This window comes from Plodia interpunctella, chromosome 29 (genome assembly GCF_027563975.2).
Source record: "Plodia interpunctella isolate USDA-ARS_2022_Savannah chromosome 29, ilPloInte3.2, whole genome shotgun sequence".
NCBI lineage: Eukaryota > Metazoa > Arthropoda > Insecta > Lepidoptera > Pyralidae > Plodia > Plodia interpunctella.
In genome coordinates, this window is record NC_071322.1 from 2,001,070 (window position 1) to 2,014,251 (window position 13,182).

Here is a 13,182-nt window from a genome sequence, read left to right on the forward strand (position 1 = left end):
GATTCAATGTGATTTTAGCATCGGTTGTTTTTTTTTTTTTGTGGGAATGCTGTTTTTGAGTCGTCAGTTTTTGAGGCTTTACATCCCTTACTCTCCTCGTACGACGTCCACGAGACTACATGGAGTAATCATGATAGGGACCAACACTGTTCAAATGAGTTTCTTTCGGCATTTCTTCTCAGCAGTGGTCGTTCCGAAACGCCAGTAGTTTGTAGCTTGTGTGAAATAACTATAAATATAAAAATTGACGAGAAAAAGTGCCTGTGAAGGTGTAATTTCTGAATAAATTTGAAATTGAATTTGAATCCCATTCTATGAAGGGAACTACTCGACTCATAACAATCCGTCCAGTAAACTGCGTGAAAGAATTTCAAACATTTATAATATTAAGTAGGTTTATTTCTGTGATTTTACAAATTCTTTATTTTCCGATTATTTAGTCTATATCGGAGAAAATATTACCTACAGTTTTAAAAAAAAAAAAGCTTCTTATATAGATGGTGAGAAACCCGAGACCAAACAGAAGAGACTGGAGGCCAAATACGCGGCGTTGCAGATAGTGCAGAACGTAGACAAGTACGGGACAGCAAAAGTAAGTGCTCTATGTTATATATTTATTTATATGTATATTAATATGAGTAATATATTGACCATAATGGTCAGGATTCCAATAGGAGACAGCACTCTCATTTTATTTCTTCATTATCTGGACAGATTGTATATATATATATATATATATATATATATATATATATATATATATATATATATATATATATATATATATATATATATATATATATATATATATACCGTATACCGTAAAGGTCGCGTATATACTAACAATACATCAGTCATCCCAAAGGAATAGGCATTTTATTGTTACGCGTTCAACAAAACATATCTCCAACGACCAAAGACAAAACGAAAGACACTATTATTTATATATATTTGTTATAATTCACTTTAATGACTACCTCGGTGGCGCAGTGGTTAAGTGTTTGCCTCTGAACCGGTCCCGGGTTCGATCCCCGGTCGGGTCATGATGGAAAATGATCTTTTTCTGATTGGCCCGGGTCTTGGATGTTTATCTATATATGTATTTGTTATAAAATATAGTATCGTTGAGTTAGTATCCCATAACACAAGTCTCGAACTTACTTTGGGGCTAGCTCAATCTGTGTGATTTGTCCTAATATATTTATTTATTTTAATACAGTCAATTTAATTAGTTTTGTATGAGCGAAACGTAAGGTACGAAAAAGTAGCCATCTTTGTCTACGCTGACACAACAAAAGCATGTGTCAGAAATGACTTTTTTTTTTAAATTTTTACCAGCAAAGCCAACTGGCGCGCGAGGGGGACCTGTTGACGAGAGAGCGTCTGTGCTGCGGCTTATCTCTGTTCTCCGTGGTGCTGCGGCGGCTGCGCGCCTGTCTAACGGCGCCGCAGTGGCCCTCGCCGCCCGCGCAGCACCACGCCCTCAACACCGACGACACTGTCGAGTTCCACAGGTAATATAGTCAAAGGCGATTTTTATATGCTAATCACATTTTCATAGCGCGTGAAAATGTTAATTTATGTTAAATGTTAAAAAGCTAATTACGGTAATCGTATTAAGGAATCAAAAAGTTAAAATTTCTATTATAATGAGACCAAAGAAATAGTGAATCTCGTAATCAATAAAACTGATCAATTAAAGTGACATTTAATTATTGTATTTGGTTATCTAAATACATGTGTGCATTATATTTTATACCTAGTCTAGTAGTAAATTCAAATTCTAAATTCTTTTTTCAATTTAGGATGATATACATCACTTATTGACGTCAAAAAAATTACTTAAACTAAGTCTACTGCCGGCTTCCAAAGCGCAGGTGAAGAAGAAGCGGCGCAACAAACTTCACCGCCTTTTCTCCAAAGACGACAATTAACAAATGTATAACGACGAATTTTAGAATTTTCAATAAAATTAAAAATTGACCAAAAGTATATATAGAAAGCTAAATGTACAAAGCCGATCGTTATGAGCTCTCAGGTCTTTCCTATTATGTCGGCTCCACACTGTCGCCCAACTTCGGTCAGACGCCGACGCGAATGAGTATGTTTGAAAGTTTGGCGAACTGGTCCACGATAGTGTGGGACCAGCGTTACACTAGTTATCCTAATCTTAACTAATATTATAAATGCGAAAAACGTTTGTTACCTCTTCCCGCTCTATATACTCAATCAATATTCTTGAAATGTAGTTTGAAGTACGGAGAAGGACATAGGGGTACCTTTCATCCTGGAAAAATAACTGCTCCCGTGGGGTAACACGCGGGCGAAGCTGCGGGTAAAGTGTTATATAAATACAAGTTTTCACTATCTCATTCAGTGTAAACCTGTAATGGCATTTGTAATCTATACTATTATTATAAAGAGGTAAGCATTTGTGAGTTTGTATGTTTGAGGCGGGTAGTCTCCGTAACTAGTTCTTTCACCAATAGAATGGTACATTATCCAAGATTGCTACTATATTTTATCTCTAAATTCTCATGGGAGCGAAGCCCTGGGCAACAACTAGCAAATAAATAAAATATTAACCCTTCTAGTCAGTTACTACGGCCCTGTCTCGATCTATATACATTATACTACTAGCTGCGCCCCGGGACTTCGCTCCCGTGGGAATTTCGGGATAAATATTACCATATGTGTTATTCCGGGTTATTTTCTACCCGTGTACCAAATTTCATAACAATCGGTCCAGTGGATAATGCATGAAGAGTTAACAACCAAACAAACAAACTTACTTTCGTATTCATAATATTAGTTGGGATTGGGATACATATACGAATTGTAATTGTATTTATAAATACAAACAGAATAATACATACAAATACAATTTTATTTGTTATTCGCAGGCTGTGGTCCGCCCTGCAGTTCCTGTACTGCATCCCCGTCGGTGACACGCAGTTCACTGTGGAGTGAGTATTATTTAGAAAATTTCCATATGTGTTATTCCAGGAAATTTCCATATGTGTTATTCCAGCAAATTTCCATATGTGTTATTCCAGCAAATTTCCATATGTGTTATTCCAGCAAATTTCCATATGTGTTATTCCAGCAAATTTCCATATGTGTTATTACTGGAAATCACGGACAAAACTGAAAACAGCTTCATAGTATATAAAGCTGTTTTCAGTTTTGTCCGTGATTACCAGTTTTTCTTCATGAGTTTTATTCTTCTTTTATGAATTTACTAAGAAATATTGCTAAATATCATATGATATTTATCTCCTAATGCAAACTACATACACATATTTAGTAAACATTTTTAGTCTTGGGTATTTAAAAAAATATTTATTGCAAATTCTCCTAATCAGTATTAATTAATCCTTATACAAAAAAACCTATATTAGTTTATGACCGAATGAAATATTAATGACCGAAGTCATTTAGTATGGATAAAAATTTGTCTTTTACCTCATTTCAGTTATATAAAGGTGTTAAAAGTTATCAAAGTTTTTAAATTATACGCAATTGAAAAAAATCCAGGTAAACTCATTTTTAGAACAATCGTTCAAACAACATTAAAAACCGTATCGAAATCTGTTGCGTGGTTTTAAAGACTTAAGCATACACAAAGACAGACAGACAGCGGGACTTTGTTTTATACTCATTCATTAATATCGAGTGTGTTATTGCTAACACTGCTGTCAGATTCAAGTCGCCTAAAGGCATCTGGCATGATTTTGACGATTACATGATGTTTTAAACGTTTCATACTAAGATGATGATGGTATCGTAGGGAGTTGTTCGGCGAGGGCCTCCACTGGGCTGGGTGCACCATCATAGCGCTGCTGGGGCAGCAGCGGCGCTTCGAGGCGCTCGACTACTGCTACCACATCCTCAGGGTGCAGCGGGTCGACGGCAAACACGACAACGTCAAGGGCATCGTGAGTGACGCTACACTGTAATGTACTGTACACTACTACACAATAGTGTACTGTACACTACTACACTATAGTTTACTGTACACTACTACACTATAGTGTACTGTACACTACTACACTATAGTGTACTGTACACTACTACACTATAGTGTACTGTACACTACTACACTATAGTGTACTGTACACTACTACACTATAGTGTACTGTACACTACTACACTATAGTGTACTGTACACTACTACACTATAGTGTACTGTGCACTACTACACTATAGTGTACTGTACACAACTACACTATATTGTACTGTACACTACTACAATATAGTGTAATGTACACTACTACACTATAGTGTACTGTACACTACTACACTATATTGTACTGTACACTACTACACTAGTGTACTGTACACTACTATACTATAGTGTACTGTACGCTACTACACTATAGTGTACTGTACACTACTACACTATAGTGTACTGTACACTACTACACTATATTGCACTGTATACTATTGGTATTTACTGTGGCCGCGCAACCGTCGTCCAACATTCTAAGGGTACAATGGCAAACTCGACAGCGTCAAACAGTCACGATGTTTTACGTAAGCGAAAGAATACATAATGTTAACTTTAGTTAATATAGTTTACTATACATGAGTCAGATTGGTATAGCTATGCGGCACGAGTAGGGTTCGAACCTGATACCTTTGCTTCACAGGCCACAACCGCTGGACCAAACAAGAACCAATTACTTTTTATATAAATTAATGTATATGTATGTAAGTATTTAACATCAATTCTAATGAAACTTGCAATTTTATATATATTTTATTTTTCATACATTACATACAGTACATTTGCGGATCCTGTCGTCCGACAGGGTCCGCAAATGTTCTTACACAATGTTGTCTTGCAAAATGTTCTTACAATTTATTTTATACTAGCTCTTGATCGCGGCTTCGTCCGCGTTAATTTTCCGCGATGAAACGTACGTATGCAATATTTCAAGAAGATTGGTTGAGTAGATAGTGCGTGAAGAGGTAACAAAGGAACAAACTTACTTTCGCATTTATAATATTAGGATTAGGATGTGTAACACCACATCAACATTGTGGATGAAATAAAGTACTGAATATTGAGACTAGCATCCCGAACAGAAATAAAATTAACTCCCCATTCTTACAATTTTCTCATTAATCCCCCCCCTCCCACCTCAGCCGCTAAAGAACATGGTGGACCGCATCCGCCGGTTCCAAGTGCTGAACTCTCAGATCTTCGGCATCCTGGCGCGCCACCTGGCGGCCGACGACGAGCGCGCGGGCGTCGAACACGTGCGCTGCTTCCCGCCGCCCGCCGCCGCCAACCACTGAGCCGCAGGGGTGAGAAACGAGCGAGAAACACATCTAAATATGCGAGAAATACATCTAAAATGTCAGTTGCATACCGTCAGTCTTTTACCTTGCGAGAAACACGTGTAAACGCATCAGAAAATCTGATTCGTACTAATGTACAGAACGATGCACAAAATACATTTCATCAAATTGATGTGTTTATATGGTATACAATAAAAAGCATCTTTCGATCTAAATGTATATTAATTCAATGAATAGCGACTGATTTTATGACTTTATATATAAAATTACGTAAAATTGTCGTATAGCGATTACAGTGAGACAGTGAGGTGGGCTCACTAGCGACACCATCATTTTTTTATCAATTTATTTTTATGTGTAAACTAAAACTGAAAAAATTATTGTACGCTAGTTAATGTGCGTGTTATTAAGAGTTCTGATTGAGAAGGATGTTCAAATGAAACCAATGACTGTGCAGTTCACGAAAGTCCGGGTATATTGTCCGAAATACGCATTAAAAAATTACAACTCACAAATATTACGTAACGATTTAGAATATCGAAATTTATGCCGTTGACATGCCTATATCAACTGACGCGCGGGGAACGACTGGTTTGTCGCGCACCGCAACACATTCATTTGCAGCGTCAGCTCTAAATAAGTACAGTATGTAACACATGAGTCCCTACGATATAAATTGTGCTACACTAGATAATATATATATTTTAAAGTATAGGTAATTGTTTTCTATTGGACACAGTAGGCGCAATTTACTAAAAAGAAAATGGAGGTATCGTTATCATAATTGAAAATCTTTAAAGTAAAATATAAAAAATTTTCTTTAAGATGACTAGTAAACAATTATAAAAACTAATTAATTATGCTAAACGTATAAGATAGGTGAATACAGTTCTTGGTTACAACTCTAGCAAATTTATAATAATACTATCTAATGAAATGTAACGTTATCACCTGTGATGTTTTAAAAGTTTTCGTTATATTAAAAGAATATCGATAAGAAAATATGGCGGCGTTAGTGAGCCGGGCGTTCTTTCAGGTAGATTATGAAGCATATTGTTTTAATTCCTTAGATCTACGATTACTGTTTATAAAATATTTTTATACGAAAGCCATTTAAAAAAATGAAATTTTTCTCATTTAAAATCATTCCTGTATTATGTAAGACTAATGATTTGTGGAATGTAAACCGATGAAATTTTTTACAAACACCTTTTTGTTTTACATTATAAAGGCGCAATAGACTATTCGCGTAATGCCATTGTCCTTTTGCATGGCATTGTGTCACTGTATCATAACGCCAAATGAATTGAGATTCATATACTATGTCCGCACTGAACGAATGTGTTTCTATCTCTTTTTAGCATACTGTGTAATCATACAACAGAAAGAGTCAAGTAAAAGTTAAGAAAATTGATTTTTAACGAACTACATATTTTGCCATTGCAATATGAAATAGAATGGTCAAGATTGGTTGATAAACACCCAGGAGATAAACACCCGACAGGAGACATCTAATTTCTTCCCTTTCTTAACGAACTGTATAACTGCTGAACTAAGTGTGGACATTGCATATTAAAAATGAATTTCAAACATGTAGACTACATATTTTAGATATACCTAGATATTGATATTTTTGTTTTATCTAAAGGCGGCTAAAAACTATCACCGAACTCGGACAAACTTCGACCCGAATGCACGCCAATATTGCGTAGTTAGTATGAAAGCTTTATATACCGCAATGTATAGCGAATCCGCCAAAGCTCCGCGAACTGCAGACATACCACGAAACATATAAACACGTAACACGATACTAACGTCCACATGCTGTCTCTTTTTCTCATATCGAGTACGCATCGTGTAAAAGTAGTATGTGTGGACGTGTTACGTGTTTTATGGTAGCCCCCGTTTCGCGATAATGTATAGCCGGCATAATATAGGCAAATAAATGGATTATTTCATAGCTTTAGTAGATTGATAAAAGTATTCAATAAATGTATTCTCAAATAAAGAATTAGTGTTAAGTATAATATTGTATTTTAGAATTAACATAACCATATGTTACATTTTTTATTCAATAAATATATTAAATAATCTATGCATGTTTCATTGTATAGAATACCAGCTTTTGCCCGCAACTTGGTATGTGAGTAAAAATCCGTTTCCCGTTAGTGCTCCCCTACGCTGTCCTATTATGTAAACAGTGTTAGCTAGCTGATGATGTACAATATGAATGGCAATAAAGGAATTGAATTGAAGAAGCTACACACCAAATTTCAGCTTTCTTTGCCCGATGGAGCCATGAATATATATATATAGGTATATATATTTTCCTTTCATCAGCACTTGATCACAATCATAATATGTTTCAGTATACCTTTTGACCATATACTTTATTGTGTACTTACATTGTTATATTACTGATAAAAAATTATACATAAATTTATATTTAAAAATGGTAAGCTCTTCTGGCATAATAGGGACCAACACTTTTGAATGAGTTTCGGCATTTCTTCTCTGCAGTGGTTGTTCCGAAATGCTAGTAGTTTGTAGCTTTGATAAACATCATTTAACTTAGAATATGACGTGAAAAAGTGCCTGTGAAGGCCTAATTTCTGAATGATTTGATTTTGAAGCCATATAGATTACTGGAGGCATTATGAATAACTTTTTATACCCTTTTTTGTTTCGTTTTACTTCGTTATATTTTGGGGCTAACCCCACGTGTTCTTTGGTATTTATTTTGAGATCTTTTCATAAATAACACGCTCAGATGAAAGGATCAGATATAGATTTAAGAATTATAGTTTTTTTCAACTTGATACTAGTCTACACGATCCTGTGAAAAGGATCTTGATAGGAGCAATTTTAGGAAGAGATTTATGTATATTATTTGGGATTTGGAACCCTACCGGTACATTTGCCTGAATATTTCATTACAGAAAAAAAAAACACTTTCTCATACCAGTAACTTTATTAAAATCACAGCAGTTTTAAAACGATTATAAAAGTAAAAACCAAGGCTTTGCCTTTCCTAAACATAATTCACCACAAAACATTACGACAAATTGAGTCTTGAGACCATGTCTTATAATTTATAGAAATAAGGGTTATTATTTTCTTAGCTCACTATATGGCCTCTATTGTTAACATAAAAAAAATCCGTGCCAATAAGAGACACGTACAATAATGTATGTGTTTCTCATTCGCACATTTCGTAAGGAACTAGGAACTATACTGGTTGTTAGATTTGATCGAGGATCCAATCTTGATAGTTATTAAGATTCGTAACATGAACTGTAACTGTATATTTTCTTAAACTTAAAGTAATAAGTCGTAATCCTATTATTGGCTGAAAAGCGATTGTGAAAAAATAATCTAAAAAAAAAGTGGCTATTTTCTGTAATACAGACAACTTTTTGTTGGCCTTAAAAATACCTACCGACTATTTTTTATGAATTTTAGGGAATGTGGGAATTCTTTTATGGCTACTTTCATGCAAGTGATATGCAAATAAAAATATTGTCAGTGCCTTTTTTGGCACATATAATCCTTCAGACATCTTAACTTTTCAACAATTGTTTTCAAAATTGTTCTTAAGCATTTTTAAAATATTAGTTAATCTGTTTATTATTTGTAAATTATCGAAGATATCTTCATCATAGTCGTCCACAAGAGTTGAAGCCACAGGATTTGTATAATTTTGCGCGTTGATTCTGTGTTTGGAACCAGATATGTGTTCCAACTCATTTTTAATACTAACAAATACATTGCAAATATTGCAACGGTATCTATTATTGTCCTTTTCTATCTTATTAGATTTTAATAATTGTTCATATTTTTTCGAGTGAGAATATCCTTGAATATGAGTTTCGATATTGGTAACAGAATTCGATAGTACCACATCACAAACTCTACATAGTACTTCATAGTAATTTGATGTTTTTGCAACATGATAATGTGTTGTTGCGATATTTGCGCGATCAATTTCAGTTTTTTCAATTGATGTAATATTTGTCGTTTCTTCATACGATATTTCACTAATGTCGTCATCGGTGTGATATTCTATATCATCTATATTTTCTTCATCTTTTGTTATTTGGCTTTCAGATGTTTCAATATCTGCATCATCTAAAGTTTGTTCATCGTTGTTAATAGTATCCACAGCTTCAGTCAACCTACTCTTGTGTTTATATCCCGTTATATGTTGTATCTCATTTTTATTAGTGACAAACACATCACAAGTCTTACAGTGGAATCTATTGCCATCAATTACAATTCTATTAGATTCCAATATTTTTTTATATCTATACGAGTGAGAATATCCTTGAATATGAGTTTCGATATTGGTAGCAGAATTCGATAGTACCACATCACAAACTTTACATAGTACTTCATAGTAATTTGATGTTTTTACAACATGATAATGTGTTGTTGCGATATTTGCGCGATCAATTTCAATTTTTTCAATTGATGTAATATTTGTCGTTTCTTCATACGATATTTCATCAATGTCGTCATCGGTGTGATATTCTATATCATCTATAGTTTCTTCATCCTCTGCAATTAGGCTTTCAGGCGTTTGAACTAAAGGATCAACATCTTTAACTGATGAATTAATATTATCATTAGAAATTTCAATATCTGCACCATCTAGAGTTTGTTGATCATTTTTAGGAGTATCCGACGCTCCGGTCAGCTTGCTCTTGTGTTTAACACCAGCTATATGTTCTATCTCATTTTTAATAGTGACAAACACATCACAAGTCTTACAGTGGAATCTATTGCCATCCTTTTCTATTATATGTGAGTCTAATAAAGATTTATATTTATTTGTATGGTAAAAACTTTCAATATGAGCGTCAATTCTGACCACAGTATTTGTGAGAAATATATTGCAAATTTTGCATAACAATTTATAAGGATTGGCCGTTTTTGCAAGATGATAGTGGAGTTTTAGAAAAACGTTTTCTGTTTTTGCAAGTGGTATGTAAATGTTAGTCTCTGTATCTGACACTTTACTAATTTCATTAGCAATAATATTGGGTTTGTCGGAAAATTCACCGTCTTCTTGTATTTGTTCTTGGACATTTACACCATTGAATATGCATGCTTGTAAATGGCCATCACTATTTTGATGTTCTTGTACTGATTCAGAAATATTAACTTTGCAAAATCCACAAAATACTTGTTCATAATCGGTATCGTTCAGAAATTTATTTCTGTGCTTTACACCTAATATATGTTCCAACTCATTTTTACTTGTAATAGAAGCTTTACATGAATAGCAAAAGAATTTGTTTTGAGCTTTTGTCACTCTATTAATTTTCAATAATTCGTTATATTTAACTGTATGACCTTCACCATTGAAATGTTTGAACATATTTAAATCCGAATTAGACATCAGTACATTACAGACTTTACAAATAATTTCCTTCTCGATAATTGTTTCAAGTATTAGGTACTGTATTTTATCTACAAAATTTGATGGAATTTCGATCGGGTCCATGTCTAAATCTTTTACTGCATTATATTTGAGAGGTTCTTCTACAGCTAGATCAATATTATCTACTTTCATATCTCCCTCATTAGAACACTGGGTCCGAGCGACTGATGCACATGGTAAATCAGTGTCTGCATCATTGTTTAGGTCATTTGTTAGTTTAATATAGCTTCTTATATTTTTCTCTTCAACATAATTATTAGATTGTAACTGATTGAAAATATTATTATTAAAACTTGTAGATGCAGGAGATTTATTTAAATCAATGGAAAATAAAGTATTTTTAGTATGGATTACATTTGAAGTGGGATGTTTGTAACCTAATTCATATTCTTCTGAAATATCTTCACTTACAACATTATCATTATCGATTAACTCATCTTTTAAATACTTTCTAAATGAATTTTCTTTAGTTACATTAGAAAATATATGGTTTTTATTAAAATCACCGGTATTTTTTTTGCCTTGAGCCATGTTGAGGTTAGCGGTATGATAGCTCAGTATCTTGTGACCGGCAACTCTGGTGAGTAGTACCAATTCATTGCATATAATACAATGAGTGAAGTTGTCATTCAACTGAAAAATAAAAATGAATAATTTAGGAAAAATTTTCAAAAAACAAATGTTATAATTTAATGTATTTAAAGGTAATGGCCTGACAAGTAAGGCTGTATGAAGTAGATGAGGAAAAGTAGGAAAGTGAACCCTCGGCTATGAGAGTCTAAAGCATTGGAAATAACCGAGAAGACTCTGAAATGAGAAACAGAGAATGAAGATAAAAATCTCACCTCTCTAATGCAATGTTCCCCATCTATATTACGTGTAACTTTCTTTCTATGTTTCTTACTTTCAATATGTTGTTCTATTAACTTTAAAACTCTGCCAACTTGAACCTCGCACAATATACATATCATTTCCGTTTCCGTTTCCACTAAACCATGAAAGTTATTAAAATGTATTTTTAAATCATTTCTATTTACGATTATTCTTAGAGTATCTCCATTTAGGGCATTTATTTTGAAAGATAAGTTTTTCCTGTTGACAAACTTGTTGCAATAATCTTGTAAAGGTGTTGTGTTAATTTTTTTATTATCATTTAAATCTTCAGAGTAGAATTTCAGAAATTGTTCAATCAAACATGTGTTCCTCAATGATTTTTTGTGTGTATATGATTGGGTGTGGCTTTCGCTGTCTTTTTTTGAAATCACTAAGGAGCAGTCTTCACAATAGTAACAAGATTTTGCCTCTGGTGGTTCAGAAGTGTACTTGAGGTCACAATTTCTCGTTCTAAGCATCATTAAATTAATTATCTTCTTCATATTGATGTGCTTTTCACTGTTATTGTGTTCATTTACATACATTACTGGTACATATATGTTACATGTATGGCATAGAAGAGACTCTGACGGTAGATGGTCTGAAAACAGTTAAAGTAAAACTATTATTAATTTATTCAAGTTGCTTAAAAGCATCTGATAAAATATTCATAATTATATCATTAACTTTTCTACCTACAATTTACTTCAAGTTCTATGTGCTAGATATAAATAAAATAAATAAAGTCATGCCTCCAAGAAATTAACTTTTCCGTGAAAACTGCATAAAATGTATTTATCAAAACGAATAAATATTATTATTACCTGTATCGTCTTCCTCGTCATCACTCTCAGGCATTCTCCAAGCATTCAACTTGAATTTGTAGTAATCTTCTCCATTAGAAATTCTCCACAAAGACATTGGTTTTGCAGAGCCATTATTGAAATGCCTGGACATATAGGTCAGATCCAATGAATCCAATGGTATTGTATATGTAGTGTTATTGCAATCAAGTTTATACATGATTTTGTTATTTAGTCAATTAATATTAATTCACACAAATCTGTAAATAATTAGAAATAATATAGTTAAGTGATACGATGTTAAAAATGATATATATATATATATATATTTGAATGCTTATGTTGCTTGAATCTGCTGGGTCAACATTTAACCAACCTAAATAGGTACTTAGCTCTACAAATATTAATTGGCATAAATTTTTGCAGCTAGAACGTTGATTACGAAAGTACCTACTTTCGTTTTAGCTGTACATACCTATGTACCTACTATAAAAAATAAAATAAAACTTAGTACCTATCTTGTTTTCGCAACATTACATAATATAAAAGTTAAGTTGCCGACTTACTTGCACATTAATGTTTATTTTTGAAACAAAAACAAATGAAAACAAAAATAACTCAACTTCGTTGCTGAATCCGGCTTTTTCAAAATTGCATTGACACTTGTCAGATGATAGCTCGGCTCACTGGACAGGCCTTAGGACAGGCTGACAATGACATTTATAGGGATATGACATTTTACTTTTATTATCGAAA

General features: G+C 33.5%; 2 protein-coding genes across 3 annotated transcripts in view; one reads left to right on the forward strand and one right to left on the reverse strand.

Moving 5' to 3' along the window:
• The window catches only part of Cyfip (Cytoplasmic FMR1 interacting protein), a 28,755-nt gene extending 21,355 nt beyond the window's left edge, over positions 1 to 7,400 (forward strand). Inside the window, exons 24-28 of the mRNA XM_053766493.2 lie at positions 498 to 592; positions 1,339 to 1,514; positions 2,904 to 2,966; positions 3,791 to 3,938; positions 5,152 to 7,400. Coding sequence (XP_053622468.1) covers positions 498 to 592; positions 1,339 to 1,514; positions 2,904 to 2,966; positions 3,791 to 3,938; positions 5,152 to 5,304 — 635 coding nt within the window. The 3' untranslated portion in view covers positions 5,305 to 7,400. The remainder of the gene's footprint in view (positions 1 to 497; positions 593 to 1,338; positions 1,515 to 2,903; positions 2,967 to 3,790; positions 3,939 to 5,151) is intronic.
• Positions 7,401 to 8,259: 859 nt separating this feature from the next.
• LOC128682031 (uncharacterized) lies at positions 8,260 to 13,115 on the reverse strand. Of its 2 annotated transcripts, none has more exons than XM_053766494.1 (4): positions 12,993 to 13,115; positions 12,448 to 12,686; positions 11,596 to 12,224; positions 8,260 to 11,383 (listed from the first exon to the last, which is right to left on the reverse strand). In XM_053766494.1, the coding sequence occupies exons 2-4, from the start codon at positions 12,644 to 12,646 to the stop codon at positions 8,876 to 8,878; spliced, it is 3,336 nt and encodes a 1,111-aa protein (XP_053622469.1). In that variant the 5' UTR covers positions 12,647 to 12,686; positions 12,993 to 13,115; the 3' UTR covers positions 8,260 to 8,875. The 2 variants fall into 2 exon arrangements, with proteins under 2 accessions (XP_053622469.1, XP_053622470.1); XM_053766495.1 differs by having other exon boundaries at positions 8,266 to 11,383; positions 12,941 to 13,084.
• Positions 13,116 to 13,182: the final 67 nt, after the last annotated feature.

Coding starts and splice junctions, on each gene's coding strand:
- LOC128682031 (XM_053766494.1), bottom strand. CDS start 12,646: ATGTATAAACTTGATTGCAATAACACTACATATACAATACCATTGGAT. Junction 12,225..12,447: donor TGACGAGGAAGACGATACAG/GTAATAATAATA, acceptor AACTGTTTTCAG/ACCATCTACCGTCAGAGTCT. Junction 11,384..11,595: donor GGGAACATTGCATTAGAGAG/GTGAGATTTTTA, acceptor TTTATTTTTCAG/TTGAATGACAACTTCACTCA.